At 37.1% G+C, this 27,661-nt stretch overlaps 1 protein-coding gene across 2 annotated transcripts; it reads right to left on the bottom strand.

The window, feature by feature from the left end:
- Nucleotides 1-1,097: 1,097 nt before the first annotated feature.
- Nucleotides 1,098-5,151, bottom strand: LOC127119840 (protein Brevis radix-like 1). 2 transcript variants are annotated; one of them, XM_051050176.1, is made up of 6 exons: nucleotides 4,784-5,151; nucleotides 3,959-4,078; nucleotides 2,210-2,556; nucleotides 1,944-2,073; nucleotides 1,533-1,855; nucleotides 1,098-1,304 (listed from the first exon to the last, which is right to left on the bottom strand). In XM_051050176.1, exons 2-6 carry the CDS (start codon nucleotides 4,061-4,063, stop codon nucleotides 1,226-1,228), a joined length of 984 nt encoding a protein of 327 aa, XP_050906133.1. In that variant the 5' UTR covers nucleotides 4,064-4,078; nucleotides 4,784-5,151; the 3' UTR covers nucleotides 1,098-1,225. The 2 variants fall into 2 exon arrangements, with proteins under 2 accessions (XP_050906133.1, XP_050906134.1); XM_051050177.1 differs by having other exon boundaries at nucleotides 1,533-1,852.
- Between the last annotated feature and the right edge of the window lie 22,510 nt (nucleotides 5,152-27,661).

Below are 27,661 nucleotides of genomic sequence, written 5' to 3'. Positions count from 1 at the left end.
TTCCCAAGAAATCTCTATGTTTCAATGCAAATATTGTTTAGACTTATTGTAGGATATCGATTTACTTAGAGCAAAATCCACCTCTTCGACTATGGATCATACTGATGATTTACATGATGACTGTAACACCTGAGGTCGAAGAGGGCGGGGAGTGATCGTAACATCCGAGACCAAAGAGCATGGGAAGTGGTCGCCCGAATTCACATAACACTGAGAGGGTTATGAGGTTGTGCATGTATGAGACTGCATGGTTGAAAAAAGGCTTATAAGGACTGATTGATTCTACTTATACCAACAAGATGCATCTTCTTTTCGATAGCCTAACAAATAAGAACTCCATCGTTAATGATGCTTGACTTGAAGTAGTATTTGGATAAGTGACATTTTGGAAAAAAAATTGGAAAGCGTTTGAGTAAGGACAAAGCATGCTGAAAAGATATGTGTTGTTTGTGGGATCAGTCAGTAATCCTAAACGCAATCTGAGGCATTACAAATGGTATCAGAGCAGACATCTCCCAATACGATGTGGTTCGGGGATGAATCAAGTGGAAGTTATAACACCCAAAGCCGAAGAGGACGGATGGTGGTTGTAGTACCTGAGGTTGAAGAGGGTGGCGAGTGGTCGCACGAATTCCCATCGGAATGAAAGGATCCTGAGGTTGTGCAAATATGAGACTGCAGGTTGAATGAATGATTATAAGGATTGATTGATACTATCTATACCAACAAAATACATCTTCTTTTTGATAATCTAACAAATAAAACTCCATAGTTAAGTATGTTTGACTTTGAGTAGTATTAAATGGATAATCTTCTGGAAAGATTCCTGAAAAACGTGAATTAGAACAAAACATAAAGAAACTTTTTAAATATGAGTTATATATTTAAATAAAAGAAGAGTTATATTAATTTTTTAAAGTAAGTTTAAAGACTTATTTCAAATCTGAATTCTTTTATTTTCTTTCAATCTTATTGGGAAGAGTTTTATCAAAGGTCGCTTTCTCCTCAGCCCAAATGATGGCACTATATTCAGATTATATATATATATATATATATATATATATATATATATATATGAAAAAGATTACACCTCCCAATAAACAAATTAAACTCAATAACTTATTAAGCTATGAAACCTTATTCACCAATTCATAAAATAAAAAATTGGTGATTCCAATCAACTAGAGACATAATTCACTTTTTTCATCAGCATGCTATAGAAACTTCATATGTATTGAACTTGAACTCTTTCTCTGTTCTCTTCCCACCATTTCCTTGCATCTTCATCTCCAAACCTCTGTCGGCTGCAAATAGAGTTCAAAAACTATAAATACAAACCCTACCAAACTTCTAAATAGATGCTATTTTCTTTTTAAAAAATTGGTCTAGTGAACAAGACTTCTACCATGTAGTGTCAATAAACCGTCCTGAGTAACAAATGCACCTGGTAGAAATAATTACCTGGTGTGTTTGTTACTATCAGACAGATATCTTATAAAAACAACTTATACATAAACATGTAAACATGTTACCTGAATCTGATACGGCGAAGCTCCTTGTTTCCATCAGGTAACCGCCTGATAGTAACAAACACACCAGACTCAACTTGCTCAATCCATTCGGACTCAACTCCAACTGCATTGCTGAAAACCAGCTCATCTTTAGAAGAGGCTCTTGATGCTTCCATGGATGACCCTGTTGCATGCATTTCTTGGTTGCTACTGCTTCCTTGACCCATAGTGTAATCCGAAGGACTATAATTCTGATTCCTCAGCATTGAATCATTGTTCAACCATGCAGCCACAGGGCTATCTCTTGCAGTTTGGTGATGCCTTGGGTCAGAAGAATCTCTCTGCTGGTCAAAGGCAACAATGTAATAACTAATAAGTAGAGATATGTAATAGGGTTTCGATAACATAAGAACGTAAAAAATTGTAGTCTACCTCATCCTCGGACGGTGGAGGAGTGTTGAGAGCTTGACGATTAAATCTCTGGACATTATATAGCTCCCTGATTCTGTCATAATTCTCTCCCCACCATACTTGAGCTTGCCATTTATCAAACATTTCTCGGCTTCAAATTTAAGCAAGAACTACTGTGAGTCATTGTTCCAATAGGATATTAAAGTTTCTCAACAACTATATTTCAGTGTCGTGTCTGGTGTTCATAGAACTAGTAAAAAAAGAATCAAAGTAATTTGTTAACATACTTGAATCGAATTCTTCTGAGATCATTTCCACCATCAGGAAGAGACAGAAAGGTAACATCAACCCCCGGCTCCACCTGTGCCACCCAAACTTTGTTTCCAATCTCTTCCTCCACCACTGCTTCAGGTTCTGCCACAACCGGCTCTTGCACTCTAGGAGTTTGGTTGCCATTCCTGTAGTTTCCACGTAACTCCCAAGGAGGAGTAGAACCTGAGGTTGCACCTCCCATATAAGGATATTGAACCCTTTCTGAGTTCTCTACCGAGTTTGGAGAAGATCTCAGTCCTTTTCTGTAGGAGCTGGATCGTTTGCAGGAAGCACCTGTAAACTTGAGTACTATATCTTTTATCTGCATGTGCAGAAAAAACATGAGATTCTCAAATTAACATTAATGCATTAAAAGTTTTAATTATGTACCTAGTTACCAATATTGTCTAAGAATCCAAATAGAAAAATAATTATGACAACTAATATTGTATCAGCAAGTGGATGAAAAGAACATATTCAATAGAAAGCATTTCCTATTTGTAGTAAATTCCAACAATATGAATCCAAATATGAAATGTCAACATATTCACATATAAATGAGAAACATTTGGTTCAAAATAGTTGCTATAGGTATCAGAAAGAACATCACAATCAAGGTTTCATGCAAAAGTTGCTGACAAGGAGTAGCATGAAGATGAGGTGTAGCTAATAAGAATTTACAATGAGAACAAAAATAGGATCGTCACTAATTTTTGAGTGAAATCCATGTGTGTTTTCCTACTAACCCAATCCTATTCAACAACAAAAAAAAAAACATAAGAACGACAAGAAGACAAGAATTCAAGGATGGACCACACGATGATACGAATATGGCACATTCCATTCTTTGCTAGACATATTTTCTCAACATTAACTAAATTGATGAATGTGGAACATGTTGTTTGATGTTCTCATCATAAATATAACACACTTCATTTAAACATAGACAAATTAAAATGGTACTTGTATAACTGCATTGCATGTTGTCACCTATGAAACACGAATATTTGAAACACGATACCAATACTGACACATTTTTTCAGAGATGTATGTTCAAGAGATCGTAAGCAAACGAGTAATAGGTCAAAAAGTACTAGAAAACTATACAAAGCAAGATGGTTCTTCGATTTGTAAGTGAGGAAAGAATAAAAGGATTGGAAGCAAGTTGATTGGTTGATGAGGATGGTGGTCACATCCAGCATATAAAATAAAAGAATTAATGAAGCAAAGTCCAAAGAAAGAAGAAAAAAAAGTGGACCATCCATCAACAACATAAAGTGTCCAAAACACTACAACACATTTACGTCATCCTAAACCAAATCAATCCCTGCTGCCTAGATAACTAGTGTACCCGTGTGCGTGACCACTTTTTTTTTCTGACGGAGTGTGACACATTAGTTTTTATTCATAAAAAACATCAAGTACTAGTACTCCATTAGTATATTTTAAAAAATATTACATACAATGATGGTTAAATCAAACTCCAGAGTTTCAATCCTAAAGATGGATTCTAACTTAACTGTTAATGATAAAGAAGGATTACAAAGCATCATAATCAATAAAATAATATTATGATTGAAGAAAGATTCGAAAGATGGTCCCCACAAATGAAGTAACCTCAAAGGGTTTAATCCAGTTTTGTTTTCATCATGAAGATGGAAAAAGAAGCTGCAAAAGCAAACTTCATTCATAAATGATTCATATGTAAAGAAAAGATACATAACCTGCGCAGTCAGGCTTTTGACGGCTTCTTTACTCTGACCGACCTCTTCATCCTCCTTATCTTCCGCCGTCTGCTTCCTATTACTACATCTTATGCATTCAAACATCTTTACTCCTCTTCGCTGCACAATCAACAAAAACCAGTCAAAAAAGTGTAGCATAGTTTCATTTTATATCAGAAATTTTAAAGGAAAAATAATAATATTTTTTTACTTTAAATAGTAATTAAAGTAATAGTAAATGATCCTTAGCTTAAAAAATGAAAAGGAAAAGTCAGTGATCTTGAATGAGGTTCGGAGTTGCAGAGAAAAAGAAACAAGAATAATACTAGTAGAGTATTAAAAGGCTCATTCATTCTCGTTAGAATAAGAATAAATCAATGATGAAGAATGCTAGTATGATGTAGCTATGGCTATGACTATGGTGACTATGGCTATGGCTACTACTATCATACTATCATACTATCATGTCATGTATGTAATGATGATCCTTATATTTGTATGTGAAATTGAAAATTAAAAAGTTAAGAAAATAGAGAAAGAAAAAAACGAAACGAAGCGTGTATGAGGCTGTTTTTCTGATTCTGACATAGATACGTGCTTTTTTCTCTTCTGATTTTTTTTTGTTGAGCTTTTCACAATCACAATCAATCACCATTCTCCCAAAAACAAGAGGTGTATAGTGTTCTTAATTATCATTAAATAAATATTAATTAAAAAAAAATCAATAAAAAAAGGGTAAAAAACAGTAACCAGGAACAAGCAACAAACAAAAACATCATTTTGAGTAAGGTGTAGTGAGAACAAAGTATTAGAAAATGACTTTACCAAACTGCAAAAGTTGTTCTTGTTGTTGTTCAGGTTTGTCTCCTCTTGACGTCTCTTCCGTATCTCAACTTCATTTTAAGGAGAGGCTTATGTAGAGAATTTGAAACCAGAACAACAGTGACAACAATGTGTTTGGTTTTTTCATAGGTTGTTGTTGTTGTCGTCGTTATTGGCATGCTCTGTCGAAATTACCATAACTTGCATAATGCTTGCGCAAATTTGTAAATAAATACAAAAATCAAGTTTATGATACTAGGCAGAAGTTTATAAATGGAATCGTTTTTCAAACTCTGAGAAACTTTAGAGAGAAAGAAAGAAAGAATGAAACACTCTACTTTTTTGAGAGAGAAGATGAATGAATGTTGGTGAGAGACGTTATTTTTGGTGTTTTAAACGAGATATTTGCGGTTTAAATAGATGAACATAATAAATAAATAATTAACGAATGTTAATATACTTTTTTGTTATAAATAATTTTGGTAAGCAAAAATACCTAAAGAGATATTTTTTACTTATTTAATATTATTACTTTAATACACAATTCTTTTAATTCAAAACTTCTAGTAGGAATGAAATGAATATAGATAGTCGATTGCGTTTATTAAAAAAGAGAAAAGGGATGCTGTATTAACGAGTGTCAACCAATAACTATGAGTTAATCTTTAAAATTTAAATTACTTAATTTGATAGTTTAAAATATTTTAATTTAAAATATTTAATTAAATATATGTGTAATATCTTTTTATATTGATAGTATATTATTATCAAATTTTAAAAAAATATATTAATCTATAAATATAATTAAATGTTGTTTTTAGAGATTAACTCTAAATTTACTTTATATAAATTATAAATTATTTTTTTCTTTATAAATCCTTAAAATTTATAAGAAAAAATGAAATATACAATCTAGAATATATTTAGAGATCAATTAACGAAAGAAGCATGTATTTCGATAAATCATATTTTTATTTAAAATATTGATATAACATACTAAATATAATAATCTTAATATATTGTATTTGTAATATTATTTTATACTATTTGTGTATTATGTTTAAACTTAACTTATAAATTAATATTTTTTTAAAAGATAAAAATGATTGTTTTAAAAACTGTGCCTTCAATTTTTCAAAAATTAAAAAATTGTAATTTCCAACAAAATTTCTATTTTTCTGAAATGTGCATTTAAATCACAAGTCAGTAAACACAAATGTTTCAAGAGGTTATTTAAGTGGGGCCTATTAGTGGTGAAGCTAGCAAAATGGCATGTTGTAGTTGAGTTTGATGAGAATGGATGGTTGGGATTTGCTCAGGAGATTGTATGTTGTTTGTTTCATGATGTTTTTGTTTATGTTGGGTTTCTATCGTAATCATCGTACGGACACAAACATTCATGTTCCTAGAAACCTTACTTGTAACTTTTGTTGTGGGGGCCATACAAAATCATGATATCTAATTTGTTTGAAGTACGAGTTCATTTCCAATGAACCTACAATTTACAATGAATACCAAAACATTTACTATGATACATGATTCTTTCACATCCAAAGTTTTATACTTTCATTTGTTTTTATGTGCATTGATTATAATTTATATTCCTCTGTTTCACAATTTATTTAATCATTTTACATAAATGAAGACAAATAAATACTATAAAAATATCTTAATATTAGTGAATTTAAAATTTCTATAATAAATTATACTAAAATACAAAATAGGAATATTTTTGGTGGATTCATGTATTTCAATGTATAAAATAAAATAAATTGCATTGGAAATGTATATTTTTAATATCATTATTTTTTAAAAATAAAGATAAATACATATAATTTTTATATTCTGACCAAACAAACCCTTATTTTAGTTATGTATAACTAATTTTGTTTTATATATATATATATATATATATATATATATATATATATATATATATATATATATATATATATATATATATATATATATATATATATATATATATATATATAAATTTTGACTATTCTCACCTATGAATATTCTTGGATTTCATTTTTGATACCAATCAATTTAATCATTTGAATATTGTTTCAATTGAAATATTAATATTCGTTATTGCAGTGTCCAAAAAATAGATACAAACTTGAATCATTCATTTTCATACTTCCTTTTGATATCTAGAATATATATTTATTCATTTTTCATCTAGAAATAACATATCTAAGTACACCTACATAAATTATGTAGGATGATTAAGACCACTAATAAATATGTATTTATTCTCCCAATTTTTGAAGAAAAAAAATATGAAATAGATACTCATACATAATAAGTCGTCAGGAACCATATTTGAACGGGTGACATGAGGATTTTCAATCCTCTACTCTATTGATTGAGTTATCTCGACCAGTCTTGACACATCGTCCTAATTTTAAGAAATTACTTGAGTCTATGTCAACTAAATATAAAAACGACCATCGAAATGAGGGAATTTAATTGGCTTTTGAGGATATAGGGACTTGAACCTTCACAATTTCTAAACTCGACGGATTTTTCTCTTACTAAAAATTTCATTGATGTTAGTATTGACATGTAGAATGGGACTCTATCTTTATTCTCGTCTGATTAATCAATTATTCAAAAGATGCATCAAATTATGGTGGAGTGACTGATTTGAGCAATGACTATTCAATCTGTAAAGGCAAAAGTGTCATAAAACATACAATCACAGGTTTCGATGATGACAAATGACCACCATGGATGAATTGGCATTGTTGATTCCTCTTCTACAAAACAAATGCAACATATCCTTTTCTATACTCATCTAATACTGTCATACTTCGTACAACATATGTGGAAAAGATGTGATCATGACAAAATGCATGAAAATCACAAAAACATGAAATTGTGCAGATGTGCAGGTTTTGAGTCGACCATACGGGTCAGCACATGAACCACGGGTCGGCGCATAACACAGACCAGTTGGTGACTGGTCAGCTCATGATTGCTTGAGTCGACCACAGGTCGGCGCATGGCACAGTTCAGTTGGCCACGGGCCAGCTCATGGAATGCTTGAGTCGACCACAGGTCGGCGCATGGCACAGTTCAGTTGGCCATGGGTCAGCTCATGGAATGCCTGAGTCGACCATAAGGGTCGGCGCATCTCCCACGGGTCAGCGCACGTCGACCTATGGTCGACCGCTCGTGCGTAAACTTAGTTTTCTGAGTATTTTCCACTGTTTGAAAAGTTGTTTTTCTTGTTGGTTAGCTAGTTACTATAAATAGAAATCAAATCAATTTTATCAACTAACATTTTTCAAATTGATTTCAAGTGTTCAAGGAAACAAGAAAGAGTGAAATAGGTGTCCAAGATTCATCATCTTCATCTTCAACATCTCACAACACATCAACTACACACAACCATTTTTGATGTGCTTCGTGTTCGGTTAAAGGTGATAAGGTTCGAAGCTGAGATTGGAGAATCCGGTTCGGGTTGAAGCTTGTGGCAGGTTCTTTCTTGAATAAAACCGTTAGGGTTTTGTCCTCCAAGACCGGTTTGTGTTTGGGGGTTTTTGGACGAATTGCTTCATCAATATTCAGCTGAGCGAAGGTGATTGAGAAGAGAAAGTCTTCATCAGTCTAGTAGCGGATTCGGTGATATTGAAGAGAAGGATTCGGGTTCGATTCATTGTGGTTGAGATCAGCCGGGCCGAGGGTTTGAAGAACGGAAGGTTCTTCAACAAAGGGGCTGGAATCGGAGGTCTAGCAACAACGATCGAAGGTCTTGATTCATCTTGAATCAAGGAACAAGGATAGGAAGCAGCATTTAACATCTTGAGAGTTCTGTTGTTTACTTGCTTTGCAATCCTTGTATAAACGATTAAATTCTACAGGTGATATCTAATTAAATCATCTCAATTCTAAGTTTAGAATTGAGGGCAGACGTACCCCGAAGCGAGGACGACGGGGGAACTGCCTCATCAAATCTCTGTCTTCTTTAATTTTCTGCATAATTGTTTTTCAGCTTAAAAATTAAGTGATTTTAGTTTAAGCAATTTTACCAAACATTGATATAAATTGAGTAAGAGATTAAAACTTTGTTTTTTGAATCCAAAGTACAATAGTATATTGTACTAGATCAATTTGAATTACTTACTCAACACATATATCACTTGGAGTGTTTATGCACACCAAGTGTTTGATAATTTGCCTAAACCAAAGTTGTCTTAAGTTTGTATCTAGTTTGATTTGGTATTTGGATCATTGGAACTAGGAATCCTAGTAAGTGAAACATATCATTGATTGTGCAATTAGTGTAGTGATTTGTATTTCACTTTATCTCTAATCCATTAGCTTAACGCATATCCGGTTTTCCAATAACGGTTCGTTTTAGACTAAAATTTTCCTCGGCCGCTTCCGCACTTAAAACAATTTTTCAAACCAATTTTAATTGGTAGCGCCGACTCAAGTTTTTAATACGGATCTATTCAACCCCCCCCTTCTAGATCCGTGCCATAGTCTAACAAGTGGTATCAGGAGCTCCGGTTCACTCCGTGCTTCAAAATATAACTTTGATAGAAAATGGCTAACGAACCTAAAGGGGCTTATAATAGAGCTCCCGTTTTCAATGGTGAAAATTATAGTTATTGGAAAGACTGTATGCGGGTGCACATAAATTCCATAGATAAAAAAATATGGAATGTTATTCTCAATGGTCCAATTGAAATAACCATGACCAATGAGAACAATGAATTGGTGCCTAAGCCCGAAGCACAATGGACCGATGATGATGAAAAGAAATACAATTATGATTGGAAAGCCAAAAATATCCTAATCTCCTCACTAGGTGTAGACGAATACTATCGTGTATCCCATTGTCCTACTGCTAAGGCCATGTGGGATTCACTACAAATTGCCCATGAGGGGACGAACGATGTTAAGTTGGCTAGAATCAACACACTAACACAAGAGTTTGATCTCTTTTTCATGGAGCAAGGGGAAACCATTGCTGACATGCAAAAGAGATTCACTCATCTCATCAATCGATTACATTCACTTGGTAGGCCTGTTTCCAATGATGTTGCTACTAATAAGATCTTAAGATGTCTTAACAGGGAATGGTAGCCGAAAGTGACCGCCATCAAAGAAGCAAATGATCTTACCACATTAGACTTGACAACATTATTTGGCAAACTACAAGAGAACGAACAAGTACTCTTGAGCCTAGAACAACACGAAAAGAAAGAAAAGAAGGACAAAGCAAAGGTGAGTGAAAAGAAATCAATAGCTCTAAAGACTTCCTCCTCAAAGTCTCAAGCAAAAGAGCAAAGTGATTATTCATCGAGCGACGAAGAAGAAGAGGACAAGAGTGAAGATATGGGGCTGTTCGTTAAACGCTACAATCGTTACGTGAGAAAGAACGACATCCAACACTCCGAGAAGAGCTTGGTAAACTTCCGGAAACAATCTAGGTACTCTAAAAATGATGACTCAAAAGGTAAAATAACTAGAGGGTCGTGCTATACGTGTGGAAAGCCGGGTCATTACAAACCGGACTGTCCGATGAACAAGAAGACAAAAGAAAAAAATCATACAAATCACACAAGAAACCATCAAAGCCAAGGAGAGCATACATAGCTTGGGAAAGCGATAGCGACTCCTCAGATGATGAAAGTTCTAGTGATGAAGATGAAAATGCAAACCTATGTCTCTCTGCTCATCAAAAGAACAAAAAGAAACAGGTACGACATGCTAAATATGAAAAATCCTCTAGTATGTCTCATCATGAATTGTAAAATGCTTTTGATACTTTACACTGTGAAGCGAAAGAGGCCTTTAAAAGGCTTGCCTCAAATAAGAATTTTTTTTCTCATTTGGAACATAAAATTCAACAATCCGAAAGGAAACTTGAGGCACTTAAAGCTTCTATAGTGGAAAGCACAAAAACAAGTTATAAGGACCTTAGAAGTAGAATGATGAACTTTGGGTGTGATACTTGTTACATTTGGCAAGGTGAAGTAAGAAACCTAAAGGCCAAACTTGACAAGGCTCTTGAGCCCAAGATTACCTTTGCTATCGACAAATCAAACTTTCGAAAAAGTATGGTTAATCCATATCAAAAATATAAATATGTTATAAAGGATGAAGATAGCAAAAGCAATCAAAATGTAAATTTCTATTGTCTTTATTGTTGCAAGAAAGGCCACTCCATTGCTAAATGTAGGTTTAGGAGATTTTTAGTTCCTAAAGGCATTTATCAATGGATGCCCAAATGCAACCATTTCGTTCCTCACCATTCAGGACCCAATAAGCCATTGGGTACCTTCTCTTGTTAATTATATTGCCATAGGTACAATGCCTCGAGACTACCGAGAGAAGATGGGTTCTCGACAGTGGATGCTCAAGGCACATGTCAGGAGACATATCTCTCTTCATTGACTTCGTGGCTAAGAAGAAGGGATATGTAACTTATGGTGACAACAACCGTGGAGCAATACTTGGTAAAGGATACAATGTACTTAGCATCAGTCAATTATGTGACAAAGTCAATGAAGAGACTGTTGCAAAGGAGACATTCTGACGTATTGCTTGTCGAAGGTCTTAAACACAATCTACTTAGCATCAGTCAATTATGTGACAAAGGATACAATGTATCGTTTTCAAAAGACTGTTGCAAAATTGTACATAATGATGATAAGAAGAGTATGTTTAATGGCCTGCGTGTGAACAATGTCTATATGCTTGACTTAAATGAAGTATCGTTAACAAGTGACAAATGCCTTGTAACAATGAGTGAAGATTCATGGTTATGGCATAGGCGTTTAACACATGTTAACTTTTGTAAGAACAAAAATTGTTCTACAACAGATTCCTTGATTTTGATGATAACAAAGGATGAAACCAAAAATGGCACCCTAACGAAAAGTTTCTAAGTGTGCAGGGTTCTAAAGAAAGAAGTAATAAATCTGATGATGTCATCAGATGCACAACAAGATCAGATACAAATTCTCAAGTATCAGAAGCATCTGAAGTGGAATCTCGTTCAAGAAAGTCTGACTCTGGACAAAACTGCAAAGTATCAGAAGCATCTGAACATGAAGTAAAGTCTAGAAGCTCTGATTCTGGAGAAACGTTATCAGCGCCATCTGAACTCTCAAGAGATCAACATCAGAAGCAAGATTCCAAGATTCTCCAGAAACACAAATACTCTGATTATGGATTTGCTAATCATGAAGAAGTAACGTTCAAGTCAAGTAAAGATTTTCAAATAGATTTCCTAAACAGAGAAAGAGACGTTAATCTCCACTTCCAAGAGAGAAGATACTACTTGTGGTAAGTAGTCACTTCAAAGATGAAAAGTTAAACTGCAGAAGCTATTTAAGTGATGGAGTAAACTCAGTTTAATATCCACCAGATTCAACTCTACTCCAACTCATATATAAATAGAGATGCAATCAACATTCAGTAACAAGAAATCAACTAGCCAAAACTATACTGAATTATTTCACGCTCAAGAAAATCATCTTTGCTCTCAAAGAATTTCACTAAGCTTTTGCTTATTAAGTGAAAAAATTTGTTCTTAAGTTTGTAATACTTGCTTTCTTAGAAGCACTCTAGATTACATATCTTGTATCTTTTATTTGTTTGATTTCCTCAAGTGACTTTGTGTGGTCTGTAAACTTGAGAAGACTAAGAGATTTTCTTCTCTCTTAGGTGTTGTTTGTAATCTTTCAAGATTAGTGGATTAAGTCCTTGTTGAAGGCGAAATCACCTTGGCCGGGTGGACTGGAGTAGCTTTGTGTTATAAGCGAACCAGTATAAAATCCTTGTGTGATTTTCTTTTTGAAAAGCGCTTATTTTTCCAAACAATTCAAACCCCCCCCCCCTTTCTTGTTTTTCTCACCTTCAATTGGTATCAGAGCTCCGGCTCTGTTATTGATTTTCTAATCAAACACTTAACCGTGTAGAGAGATCCAGTACGAGAAAAACAATGGCCCACTCAAATGAAAGAGATTCTTACAATGCCAAGCCTCCTGTTTTTGATGGAGAAAAATTTGATTACTGGAAAGACAGAATCAAAAGTTTCTTTCTGGGTTATGATGCTGACCTCTGGGACATTGTCACAGATGGATACAAACCTCCAGTCTTAAATGGAGCTGAAGTTCCCAGAAGCAAAATGTCAGAAGATCAGAAACGTGACTTCAAAAATCACCACAAGGCCAGAACAATACTTCTAAATGCTATATCATACAACGAATATGAAAAAATCACCAACAGAGAGACAGCCAAAGATATACTTGACTCTCTGAAGATGACCCATGAAGGAAACTTCCAAGTCAAGGAGACGAAGGCTCTGGCGCTTATCCAGAAGTATGAAGCCTTCAAGATGGAAGATGATGAAGCTATAGAAGCTATGTTTTCCAGATTTCAAACTCTTATTGCAGGTCTTAAAGTGCTAGACAAAGGATACACGACTGCAGATCATGTTAAGAAGATAGTCAGAAGTCTGCCAAAGAAATGGAGACCAATGGTTACTGCTCTGAAGTTATCAAAGGATCTGAACAATATCAGCCTTGAAGAACTTGTTAGTTCTCTCAGAAGCCATGAGATAGAACTAGAGGAGGATGAGCCTCAGAAAAGGAACAAGTCAGTAGCGCTGAAGTCCAGATCTGAAAGACGGAAACCTGACAGAACCAAAGCTCTCCAGGCAGAAGCTGAAGATACTGACGATTCTGAACCAGAAGACTCTGATGATGAAGAAGAATTGTCCCTACTAACCAGAAGAGTCAAGCAACTCTGGAAAAAGAGGAACAACAACAACTTCAGAAGATCAAGACCCAGAGGGGATCGATCAGAGTCAACGTCAAAAGGTAAAGCTAACAAAGATATTACCTGCTATGAATGTAAAGAAACAGGTCATTACAGAAATGAATGCCCCAAGTTGAAGAAAGACAACCCTAGAAAAGAAAGCTTCAAGAAAAACACTTTCAGAACAAAGAAAGGACTGATGGCCACCTGGGACGATAGTGAATCTGGATCATCAGAATCTGACTCTGATGAACAGGCCAACGTAGCACTTATGGCTATCACATCCAGCAGCTCAGATGAAGAATCTGAAGAGGTATTTTCTGAACTTTCTAGATCTGACTTAGAATCATGTTTGTCAGAAACTCTTACTTCTTATCAGAAATTAAAACAAAAGTTTAAAAACGTTAAAGGCTGTCTTAAAGCTAAATTTGAAGAGTGTAGTGAACTTGAGATAACAATTCTATCACAAGAAGATACAATCAAATCTTTAATGTTAGAAAAAGATGAAGCAAAAATAAAATTAGAAGAAACGTTATCTCAAGCACCACAAACTTCAAATGAAATTATTTATAAATATGAAGAAGCCTTTCAAAAATTTCTGAAGAATGGAATAGATAGGAGTATTATGGCATCCATGATTTATGGAGTAAGTCAGAATAATAAAAAGGGAATTGGGTATGATCCTAAGGAAGATGAAACCTCTACCAGTAACCAAATTAAATCGCCTTTTTCATATCACTACACACACACACAAGAACACAAATTTAAAAATGCTAGAAAACCCAAAGTTGTAAGAAACTCTGGGAAAACTAATCTGAAAGGACCCAAGAGATTCTGGGTACCGAAAGATAAGATTATCTATGTTGCAGATATCCTATGCAGCAAAGTTCAGACACCAGTCATGGTACCTGGACTCTGGATGCTCGCGACATATGACGGGAAGAAAGTCTATGTTCCAAAGCCTGGAACTTAAAGACGCTGGATTTGTAGGCTTCGGAGGAGATCAGAAAGGAAGGATCAGAGGCTCCGGAACTATTGGTAATGGTACTCTTCCCTCTATATCTGATGTTCTTTATGTAGAAGGATTAATGCATAACTTGTTATCCATAAGTCAATTAAGTGATAACGGTTATGATGTAATCTTTAATCAAAAAACATGTAAAGCCATTAATCAGAACGATGGCTCTGTCCTTTTCACAGGCAAGAGGAAAAACAACATTTATAAAATAAATCTTTCTGATTTAAAAGATCAAAATGTTAAATGTTTAATGTCAGTTCACGAAGAGCAATGGGTATGGCATAGACGCTTAGGCCACATTAGCATGAGAAAACTTTCTCAGCTAACTAAACTTGAGTTAGTCAGAGGCTTACCTAAACTGAAGTTTTCTTCAGATGCTCTGTGTGAAGCTTGTCAGAAAGGAAAGTTTTCAAAAACATCTTTTAAAAAGAAAAATGTTGTTTCTACCTCTAAGCCTCTGGAGCTTCTTCACATTGACTTATTTGGCCCTGTGAAAACAGCATCAGTCAATGGAAAGAAGTATGGACTAGTAATCGTTGATGATTACAGCCGCTGGACATGGGTAAAATTCCTAAAGCACAAGAGTGAGTCTCACTCTGTATTCACCAGTTTCTGTTCTAAAGTGCAAAAAGAATTTGACTCTAAAATTGTTAGAGTCAGAAGTGATCATGGTGGAGAATTTGAAAACAAAGATTTTGAGGAATTATTTGACTCTAATGGAATATCCCATGATTTCTCCTGCCCTAGAACTCCACAACAAAATGGAGTTGTAGAGAGGAAGAATAGGACACTCCAAGAGATGGCCAGAACCATGATCAATGAAACTAATGTAGCAAAGCACTTTTGGGCAGAAGCTGTAAATACAGCGTGTTACATTCAGAATAGAATCTCTATTAGACCTATTCTGGAAAAGACTCCCTATGAACTGTGTAAGGGAAGAAAACCCAACATCTCATATTTTCATCCTTTTGGATGCATTTGCTTTATATTAAATACTAAAGAACATCTGAACAAGTTTGATTCCAAAGCACAGAAAGGTATTATGTTAGGATACTCAGAACGCTCTAAAGGCTACAGAGTATACAACACAGAAACCAAAATTGTGGAGGAATCAATTCATGTTAGATTTGATGATAAGCTTGACCCTGAAAAGTCAAAGCTAGTTGAAAAGTTTGCAGATTTAGAGATCACTCTGGTAGAATCTGAGAAAACTCCAGAAGCAACTGTCACTCCAGACTCTGAAGAAATTAAATCTCCAGAAATTCCAAGGAAAGTTAAAAGTCGCATTAACGTATCTGAAGATTTGATTTTGGGAAACAAAGATGAACCTGTTAGAACCAGATCTACCTTCAGAACCTCTGAAGATATTCCTCTGGGACTAGTGTCTCTGATTGAGCCTACGTCCTGTGATGAAGCTCTTCTAGATAACGATTGGGTGGCAGCTATGCAAGAAGAATTAGATCAATTCTCCAAGAATGATGTCTGGGATCTCGTTCCTAAACCCAGAGGCACTCATGTCATTGGAACCAGATGGGTTTTCAGAAACAAACTGAATGAGAAAGGAGAAGTTGTCAGAAACAAAGCACGACTGGTAGCTCAAGGTTATAGTCAACAAGAAGGTATTGATTATAATGAAACTTTTGCTCCAGTCGCGAGGTTAGAATCTATTCGTCTTCTTGTATCTTTTGCTATTAATCATTCTATTAAACTATATCAAATGGATGTCAAGAGTGCATTTCTTAATGGTTATATTTCAGAAGAAGTGTATGTCAATCAACCTCCAGGCTTTGAAAACTCAAATTTTCCAGAACATGTTTTTAAACTTAAGAAATCCTTATATGGACTTAAACAAGCTCCCAGAGCTTGGTATGAACGCTTAAGCAATTTTCTTCTGGAACAAAATTTTATCAGAGGGAAAGTTGACTCTACACTCTTCTGTAAAAACCTTAATAATGATCTCATGATATGCCAGATTTATGTTGATGATATTATTTTTGGTTCTGCTAATATCTCTGTTTGCAAAGAATTTTCTAAGTTGATGCAGGCTGAGTTTGAAATGAGTTTAATGCAAGAACTAAAGTTCTTTCTGGGAATTCAAATCAATCAAACTCCAGAAGTCACGTACATTCATCAAAGCAAGTACATTAAAGACGTTCTGAAGAAGTTTGACATGACTGAATGCAACTCTGCAAAAACTCCTATGCACCCAACTTGCATTTTGGAGAAGGAAGAGGTAAGCAACAAGGTTTGTCAGAAGCTCTATCGAGGTATGATAGGCTCTCTTCTCTATCTGACTGCTACTCGTCCTGATTTTCTCTTTAGTGTCTGTCTTTGTGCCAGATTCCAATCAGATCCTAGAGAATCTCATTTAACAGCAGTTAAAAGAATTCTTAAGTATCTGAAAGGAACTCCTAACCTGGGCCTGATGTATGAGAAAACATCAGAGTATAGACTTTCTGGTTACTGTGATGCAGACTACGCAGGAGATAGAATAGAACGAAAAAGTACTTCTGGAAATTGCCAGCTTCTGGGAAACAATCTGATCTCCTGGGCTAGTAAAAGACAGTCAACTATTGCTCTATCAACTGCAGAAGCAGAATACATCTCAGCATCACTGTGCACAACTCAGATGCTCTGGATGAAGCATCAGCTAGAAGATCTTCAGATATTTGAGAGTAACATTCCTATCTTTTGTGACAATACTGCTGCTATTTGTTTAAGTAAGAATCCCATTCTACATTCCAGAGCCAAACACATAGAAATAAAACATCATTTTATCAGAGACTATGTTCAGAAAGGGATAGTAACATTGAAGTTCATTGATACAGAACATCAATGGGCAGATATCTTTACTAAGCCTCTAGCTGAAGATAGATTTCTTTTTATATTAGAAAATCTGAACATTAAAAATTGCCCTGAGTAAAATTTGGCTCTGAACATGTAAAATGAGACTCTGATAAAAACAAATACACTTCTGCCTCTGACTCTGATACTTCTACAAGTTAAGAAGACATCTGAGTTAGAAATCTTCAGAAACCAATCCTTTGGTATTCCTGAAGATCAGATACATCAACACGTGGAGCATTAAACGTCTAACCCTAGAACTTCTAGACAGCTGTCAATAGAAATCAAAGGTCAGAACGTTTGAAATCTCCTAGAGCAGTGTGCGTACTGTTGGGATTAGACATTCATTTATTAGCTGTAATCATTTTCCCCCCAAGCGTGCTATTTTGAGTGTTGTGTCTAACGCATTCTGAGGTGTCGTTTTGCATGTGTTTTTCTTAGAGTATATAAACACTTTCTCTCACATTTCACACTTATCACTCTCACTCACTCTAAAACCCTAAACCCTCTCTCGAAGCATTCTCTGCAAGTTTCTTCATCTTCATCTTCTTCTTTACAATGGATGCTCAACAACAACAACTGTTCAACTACTCACAGCAAATGGAGTCAAGTTCCACCGCTCAAACCTCTAGTATTTCAACTCCAACCGTCACCGGTGTTTCTATAACCCCTGTTTATCAAGAACCCCACATTCTTGACCGAGAACGCCACATAAACCTTTCAACTCCCTTTGAAGGTTTGGATGTATTGTGTGAATCTTTGGTTGATTTTGACAACCTAAGAAGAAATGGCGTTGATCTTACTAGGGAACTTCGTCAACAAGGATGGGAAACCTACTTCAACAGGCTTTATGGTCCTATCTACCCTCTTCTGGTCAAGGAGTTCTGGAGACATGCTGATGCAGATGACCAATTCATTGTCTCTTTTGTTCTAGGGGTAAAGATTGTTATCACTGAAGCATCAATTGCCTCCTTGTTGAATATGGAGGAAAGTGGAGGAAAAAGGATTTACAACATTCCTCCCAGGTCTAAACGCATCACTGAAGTCATCAACCCAACTATCTTCAAACCAAATGTTGAAGGAAACCCCTCTAAAAACAAAGAGCTACACCAGAACCTCCGAGTGTGGCTAAAGATCATTCTGGGTACTATTCACCATCGCCCAGCCTCCAACTCCTCTGATTACATAAATGCTGATCAAAAATGCATTTTATACTGTATTCAGAAGGGTATCCAGATCAACCTCCCTGTTCTCCTGTTCAGATATCTGAGGGATTCTGTCAAAGAAACCAGAAACAATATGAAGCCAAGGTCTTACATCCCTCTGGGAAGATTGCTTTCTGATGTCTTCATTGAGCATGGATTGGTTGACCAACTGGAAAAGACCAGATGTATGGATGATCTGGCAATTGATGTGGGAAAGCCTCTGAATGCCAAAAACCTCAAAAGCATGGGAATCATCAAAGAGATTAGAGTCAAGCCCACTCTGGATACATCCTGGGAATCTCTAAAAGATCAGAGGAAGATGCCTCATGGCCTGGCCAGATTCTTCAAGAATGAGCCCAGAGACGCTGTTGCCCTCTATCTTCATCGTCTGCTGGAAGAAGGTTTTGATGTCTCTGATTTCAGCCTCGATGACTGTCTGGACTCTGAAGAAGATTTAGTCAGATACAAGAGAGGTGTTTCTGAGAGGAAGATAGCACCACCAGCAAAGAAGGCCAGACTTGACGGAGCTTCTGGAAGCGGATCTTCAGCTCCTCTGCAAATCTCAACTGGTAAGTCTGTTCCTCCTGTCTCCTCTAATCTTCAGATGGCTTCCTCTAACCCTCTCTCCTCTCAACCCATTTATACTACATCTGAAATCCCACCCTCAATCACCAGAACCTCCCAACCTACACCAGTTCTAAACATAGCCAGAACCTTCATTCCTCCCTCTATACCTGCACAAACTCACCAAAGCACTTCTTCTTCTTCATCATCCTCTATGCCAGAATCACCTCCCTACGTTACTGTTTCCTCTGACCCTGAACCTTCTGATCCTGACTCTCCAACAATAGCCACTCTATATGCTCATAGACTTGCTTCACAACAACCACAAACCACAGAACCTGAAACAACTTCACTTCCACCACAACAAACAACCACCATCCCCTCTGAAACTCTACCCTCTGAAATTCAACCATCTGATCCTTACACCTCTGATATCACCCCACCAATTCTTTCCGCTGTCCCAGAACCAGAATCCGAACCTTTAGATTTAAACCCACTTTATGCTTCATCCCCCAGTCTTCAACCAGAAGCAGAATCTGAACCCCAACCTGAGTCAGAATCTGAACCTCAAAACTTGAATCTCAGCCCTCCACCTCATACCTCTGAACCAGAACCTGAACCTGAGCTTTCTAAACCTACCCTTAAGGAAGCCATCTTTATGATTGCAGAGGCTTCAGCTCAAAAGGTTGATTCTCTGGTCACTAACTCTGAAATCAGTGATGATCCTGAATCTGTAAGGACACACTGGAACAGAGTCATTGGCTGGATGACATCAGAGTCCTTTAGGCTGAAGAGCATATCTGAACAAGTCAGAAATGACTACATCAGAAATGCTGAGGTAAGACTCCAGGAGAGACTTGCCAGAGAGGCTGAAGCCAGAAGGCTTGAGGAAGAGAGGTTGGCTAGAGAAGCAGAAGAAGCAAGAAGAATAGAAGAGGAAAGAATTGCTCAGGAAGCAGAAATCCTAAGGCAACAAGAAGCTGAAGCTAAGGCTCTGGCAGATGCAGAAGCTCAAGCTGCTGCAGAAGCTGAAGCCCAGCAGGCTCTGACTCAGGGGGAGTCTTCAACTGCTGTTCCCATGATTCTTCAGACTTTGAAGGACCTTAAGGAAGATCAGAATATCCTCCGAGACAGAATGGACAAGCAAGATACGGTCAATGAGAACATCCAGAAGATGCTTGCCATGATCTTGCAGAAATTGCCTCAGAACCCTTAGGCACTTAGGATTTTTTTGTTTTGCTTGCCTTCTTGTTTTTTTTTGCTTTCATGTTTTGCTGACTCTGATGTCTTGTGTTCTCTTGGTTTTTTCGTTTCTGCTATATTTTAATACAATGTTTTGTTTTTCTCTTCAATTATTTATTTTCTATGTCTTTTTGATTCTGACAAAAAGGGGGAGAAATTATTAAATAGCTCTGATGAAAATTGTCTAAAAACCTTAAGCACTCTGCAACAATTGTAGAAATAGCTCTGATAAAAATAGCTCTGATTAAATAGCTCTAACATTAAATTTAAGAAATTGCAGAAAGTTTTCAGAAATCTCATTACTTGGAAAGCTCTGGTAAGAACTTCTGAACTCCCTAGCACTAACTCAGGGGGAGCTTCTGTCTATCTGATCTTATTTATTTCATGTTTCATCTGCTATTTTAAGTTGTTTTGTCATCATCAAAAAGGGGGAGATTGTAAGAACAAAAATTGTTCTACAACAGATTCCTTGATTTTGATGATAACAAAGGATGAAACCAAAAATGGCACCCTAACGAAAAGTTTCTAAGTGTGCAGGGTTCTAAAGAAAGAAGTAATAAATCTGATGATGTCATCAGATGCACAACAAGATCAGATACAAATTCTCAAGTATCAGAAGCATCTGAAGTGGAATCTCGTTCAAGAAAGTCTGACTCTGGACAAAACTGCAAAGTATCAGAAGCATCTGAACATGAAGTAAAGTCTAGAAGCTCTGATTCTGGAGAAACGTTATCAGCGTCATCTGAACTCTCAAGAGATCAACATCAGAAGCAAGATTCCAAGATTCTCCAGAAACACAAATACTCTGATTATGGATTTGCTAATCATGAAGAAGTAACGTTCAAGTCAAGTAAAGATTTTCAAATAGATTTCCTAAACAGAGAAAGAGACGTTAATCTCCACTTCCAAGAGAGAAGATACTACTTGTGGTAAGTAGTCACTTCAAAGATGAAAAGTTAAACTGCAGAAGCTATTTAAGTGATGGAGTAAACTCAGTTTAATATCCACCAGATTCAACTCTACTCCAACTCATATATAAATAGAGATGCAATCAACATTCAGTAACAAGAAATCAACTAGCCAAAACTATACTGAATTATTTCACGCTCAAGAAAATCATCTTTGCTCTCAAAGAATTTCACTAAGCTTTTGCTTATTAAGTGAAAAAATCTGTTCTTAAGTTTGTAATACTTGCTTTCTTAGAAGCACTCTAGATTACATATCTTGTATCTTTTATTTGTTTGATTTCCTCAAGTGACTTTGTGTGGTCTGTAAACTTGAGAAGACTAAGAGATTTTCTTCTCTCTTAGGTGTTGTTTGTAATCTTTCAAGATTAGTGGATTAAGTCCTTGTTGAAGGCGAAATCACCTTGGCCGGGTGGACTGGAGTAGCTTTGTGTTATAAGCGAACCAGTATAAAATCCTTGTGTGATTTTCTTTTTGAAAAGCGCTTATTTTTCCAAACAATTCAAACCCCCCCCCCCCCCCCCTTTCTTGTTTTTCTCACCTTCAACTTTGACTTACTAAACAAAGTAGTCTCAAAAGATCTAGTCCTAGGTCTCCCCAAAATTAAGTTCACCAAGGATCACCTTTGTGATGCTTATCAAAAGGGGAAGCAAACGAGGATCTCATTTAAATCCAAAAATATCGTTTCAACAACGAGACCTCTCGAGCTTCTTCATATGGATTTATTTGGGCCATCTAGGATTAAAAGTCTAGGAGGAAACTATTACGGTTTCGTAATAGTGGACGACTTTTCTCGATTTTGTTGGACTATTTTTTTAGTAAGCAAGAGCGATACGTTCGCCGCTTTTGAAAGATTTGCTAAGCTTTCCCAAAATAAACTAAATACAAACATTGTTGCAATTAGAAGCGATCATGGGGGTGAGTTCGAAAATCACTTATTTGAAGAATATTGCGGTAATCATGGTATTGATCATAACTTCTCCGCTCCACGTACTCCTCAACAAAATGGGGTTGTGGAGCGTAAAAATCGAATTTTGGAAGAATTGGGAAGAACAATGATCAACGAAAGTGGCTTACCGAAATATTTTTGGGCCGACGCCATAAGTACGGCTTGTTATGTTCTGAATAGGGTGCTCATTCGCCCCATTCTAAATAAAACACCGTATGAGCTTTTAAAAGGGCGAAAGCCAAATGTTTCTCACCTACATGTTTTTGGTTGCAAATGTTTCGTATTGAATAATGGAAAGGAAAACTTGGGAAAATTCGATTCCAAGACCGACGAAGGTATCTTCCTCGGATACTCTCAATCTAGCAAAGCATATAGAATATACAACAAACGATTACTTGCTGTAGAAGAGTCTGTACATGTCACTTTTGATGAATCCAATCCGAGAAACGTCGGAAAGGGTAGTGTTTTTCATGGTGCAGGTACATCTACTGAAGACATACTCAAAGGTGGCGAGCCGGGGATTGATCAACCCGACATAGTCAAAATTGAGGAGGACAAAGATGTACACCATGAGGAAACCGAGACCTTATGCAGGGCGAATTCGAGATGAGTATGATGGGGGAGCTCACATACTTTCTCGGTTTGCAAATTAAACAGCTCAAAGAAGGGACTTTCGTGAGCCAAACAAAGTACTGTTTGGACCTTATCAAGAGATTTGACATGGCAAAAGCTAAGGCCATAGACACCCCCATGCCTACTTGTACAAACTTGAACAAAGATGAAGACGGTAAGGAAGTAGATGTAAAACGGTATAGAGGTATGATTGGATCACTCCTTTATCTTACTGCTTCTCGTCCCGATATTATGTTTAGCGTATGCATGTGCGCAAGATATCAATCATGTCCCAAGGAATCCCATCTAAAAGCTGTCAAACGAATACTTCGATACCTATCCGATACTCCGAAGTATGGACTATGGTATTCCAAAGGTAATGATTGTTCATTGGTAGGTTTCTCCGATTCCGATTTTGCCGGTTGCAAATCGGATAGGAAAAGCACCAGTGGCACTTGTTACTTATTTTCAAACTCTTTGGTCAGTTGGCATAGCAAGAAACAGGTTTCAATTGCTTTGTCAACCGCCAAAGCGGAATACGTTATCGCCGGTAGTTGTTGTGCTCAAATCCTATGGATTAAGCAATAACTATTGGATTTTAACCTCAAACTTGAACGTATTCCCATTTTTTGTGACAATACAAGTGCCATTAACCTGACCAAGAATTCTGTGTTGCATTCTCGCACCAAACACATCGAAATTCGACACCACTTTCTTCGGGATCATGTAGAGAAAGGTGACATTGTATTTGAACATGTTAATATTGAAAATCAACTAGCGGACATCTTCACAAAGCCGCTAGCTACTGAACCTTTCTTTCATATCCGCCGAGAACTTTGTATTCTCGATATTTCGGAACGGGCACTATAATCTGTTGTTTTACCTTATTCCATTTAAGACTATAATCTTGTACTTCTAACAAGTTGATGTTGTTGCAAGCACAAGTTGATTATTCACCAAGTCACTCAGGCATCGAGGTGATACTGTTCCTTTCTCTCTCTCTCTCTCTCTCTCTCTCTCTCTCTCTCTCTCTCTCTCTATCTGCAAAGTTTCATGGTTAACATAGTTATACCACATCATGATATTGTATATATATGCATGACGTATCTCTTTGGATGTTTATTGTTGTATGGTATTTTAATTATGCATCAAACTGGTCAACGCATGTGCAGAATAGTGAAAAACTGAAATTTTGCCTGTATGAGTCGACCGTAGCAGGGCTATGGTCGACGCACACTTAACACTTTTTGTGATTTCTCAAAAATCAAATAGTATGCGTCGACGCATCGCTCAAAAATTCTGTTTTTCTGCAGAGAAATTTAAACCGTTTCATGCATCTACATTCAAAAACATCATTAAGTGTGCATTTACATTCCATTACCTTTCAAACTACCCACTACCTTGTAACCTGCATCTACCTAGTGTCTATTGTCCCTTGATCTTTCATCTTCCCAAAACCCTAACCTTTCCTCTACAAATAGGGAAAAACCTCTCTTTAGCAAAATCACTCTCAAAAACCCTCACAAACCTTCACTCTCTACCCACACTCACTAAGTTTCAAACCTGCCCAAATGGCTTCCACATCACGCAGACCTACCGGCAAGAGATCCCGATAATCATCCGTCGTATCTCTACCCATATCTGCTGTATCGCTTGTTCCACCAGCTCGCGTCGAAGCCTTCAACAAAGATATCGGCAAAAGAGGAGTTGTTCGACAACATGCGTTCTACAAGCTTACCGCCGAACGCATGCACCTCGTAGAAATCATGGCTCTGCTACAGCATCAAGGCATTGTCAACTTCTTGGAATGCAACGCTAAATACAGCGAAGATTTAGTCCGTGTGTTCTACGCCGGCCTTCATGATAACTTTCGCGGGCACAAGTTTCATTCCAGAATCGGCACGACAAAGGTATCACTTAAGTCAAATGTCTGGAACCAGTATTTTGATATGTCATTGGATGATGCTGAAAATCCTCTAGCTGAGGTAACTGACTCTCACCAAATAGAAGGTTACGAGTTTAAGAGTGCATTGAATGATATGCTGAAATGACCATATCCTGATAATATTGTTAACAGTGACTCGTTCCCGCGAACTGTCACTGTCGGCAAGCTGAAAACCGGAGAACGGATTCTTCAGTGGATTGTCTCTCGTATCCTGCGACCAAAGAAAGGTGGTCTCTCCAGAGTTGAACAGGCTGAGGTTCATCTCATTTACATTCTGAAGAATAAGCATAAAATCAACTGGCCTTACTACATTGCCAGTAGGACGTTCAGTCTACGTGATTCCGGACGAGGAACGACTCTTGCTTACGGATCTTTCATTCAAGAGGTCCTTACTGCAGCCAACGTTAATCATTCGTCTTTCCCGTACACTTCCATCTCATCTGACAAAGAGTTCAACCCAAAAACTCTGTCTATGATGGGATATTTTTGGTGTGATGAGAGGAGAATGTACAAGTTTGTTCGAAGAGGATTTGTCCCTGCGCCTGTTGCAGTAGATGATGACAGTGATGAAAGTGAAGAAGAAGAAGATGAAGAGGAAAATGAAGAAGAGGAAGTAGGGCACGCTTTTGATCACCATGGTGGAGATAATAGTCCTCCACGTGTTGACACTCACGACTACTCCGACTCCGCTTGGGTTCAGCAGTCACATTCAAATGAAGAAGATGTCCCCATCTGGGGTGGCTGGGGTGACTGGCAACATACGGGCTGGTCAACTCAACGTCAATTCTACCAGCCGTATCACCAGGATGATGAAAAATCTCCTCCGTCTCCTCCACAGCACGCAAACTCTTCAGAATTGTTGGATATGATGCGAAACATGCAGCTAGCACAATAATCCTTCATGCAAACTCAGGATGAGCGCTATGCTCATATTAGCAGTCAAATTCAAGCCCAAAATGAGCGGCTCGACACCCTCTCTACTAGCTTGAATGACCGGTATGCAGCCTTTTCGGAAACATTTGACCGCCAGGAACGGTCGGTCGACGGGAGTCTCAAGCATCTGAGCGGTGTTGCCGATTACCTATCTACTCTGGCTGACCCCTACAAAAACCCGGGCATCTGTTACCATCCAGGACACCTCCATTAGGACATAGACCTTCATATGCACTTTGCATTTTGCTTGTTGTTTTGAATGTATTCATTTTTTTCTGTTTTGCTTGTTTGTGCAACATTAATTTTAATGTGTTTCTTCCTTCTATTAATGATTATCGCTCAGAAATGATATTAGTGTGATATTATTATCTGTTTGTGTTATTTCTTGTGGAATCTTTTGTTACGTTGATTCATCATTCCTTTTCTCTTTTTGATGTTGTCAAAGGGGGAGAAGAGGTACAAGCAGCCAAAATATCCACAACAATTAACAGATGGTTTTGTAGATAGCCTTAGAGTACAAAAGAAAGGGGGAGTGTGCATAATATGTGTAAATATTGCATGTTGTTTTTATCCTTGGCTGTACACAGGTTGTCATCATCAAAAAGGGGGAGTATGTAAAGGCAAAAGTGTCATAAAACATACAATCACAGGTTTCGATGATGACAAATGACCACCATGGATGAATTGGCATTGTTGATTCCTCTTCTACAAAACAAATGCAACATATCCTTTTCTATACTCATCTAATACTGCCATACTTCGTACAACATATGTGGAAAAGATGTGATCATGACAAAATGCATGAAAATCACAAAAACATGAAATTGTGCAGATGTGCAGGTTTTGAGTCGACCATACGGGTCAGCACATGAACCACGGGTCGGCGCATAACACATACCAGTTGGTGACTGGTCAGCTCATGATTGCTTGAGTCGACCACAGGTCGGCGCATGGCACAGTTCAGTTGGCCACGGGTCAGCTCATGGAATGCTTGAGTCGACCACAGGTCGGCGCATGGCACAGTTCAGTTGGCCATGGGTCATCTCATGGAATGCCTGAGTCGACCATAAGGGTCGGCGCATCTCCCACGGGTCAGCGCACGTCGACCTATGGTCGACCGCTCGTGCGTAAACTCAGTTTTCTGAGTATTTTCCACTGTTTGAAAAGCTGTTTTTCTTGTTGGTTATCTAGTTACTATAAATAGAAATCAAATCAATTTTATCAACTAACATTTGTCAAATTGATTTCAAGTGTTCAAGGAAACAAGAAAGAGTGAAATAGGTGTCCAAGATTCATCATCTTCATCTTCAACATCTCACAACACATCAACTACACACAACCATTTTTTATGTGCTTCGTGTTCGGTTAAAGGTGATAAGGTTCGAAGCTGAGATTGGATAATCCGGTTCGGGTTGAAGCTTGTGGCAGGTTCTTTCTTGAATAAAACCGTTAGGGTTTTGTCCTCCAAGACCGGTTTGTGTTTGGGGGTTTTTGGACGAATTGCTTCATCAATATTCAGCTGAGCGAAGGTGATTGAGAAGAGAAAGTCTTCATCAGTCTAGTAGCGGATTCGGTGATATTGAAGAGAAGGATTCGGGTTCGATTCATTGTGGTTGAGATCAGCCGGGCCGAGGGTTTGAAGAACGGAAGGTTCTTCAACAAAGGGGCTGGAATCGGAGGTCTAGCAACAACGATCGAAGGTCTTGATTCATCTTGAATCAAGGAACAAGGATAGGAAGCAGCATTCAACATCTTGAGAGTTCTGTTGTTTACTTGCTTTGCAATCCTTGTATAAACGATTAAATTCTACAGGT

This window comes from Lathyrus oleraceus, chromosome 2, assembly GCF_024323335.1.
Source record: "Lathyrus oleraceus cultivar Zhongwan6 chromosome 2, CAAS_Psat_ZW6_1.0, whole genome shotgun sequence".
In the NCBI taxonomy this organism is placed as follows: Eukaryota; Viridiplantae; Streptophyta; class Magnoliopsida; order Fabales; family Fabaceae; genus Lathyrus; species Lathyrus oleraceus.
This window is presented reverse-complemented; position numbering and strand designations above follow the sequence as displayed.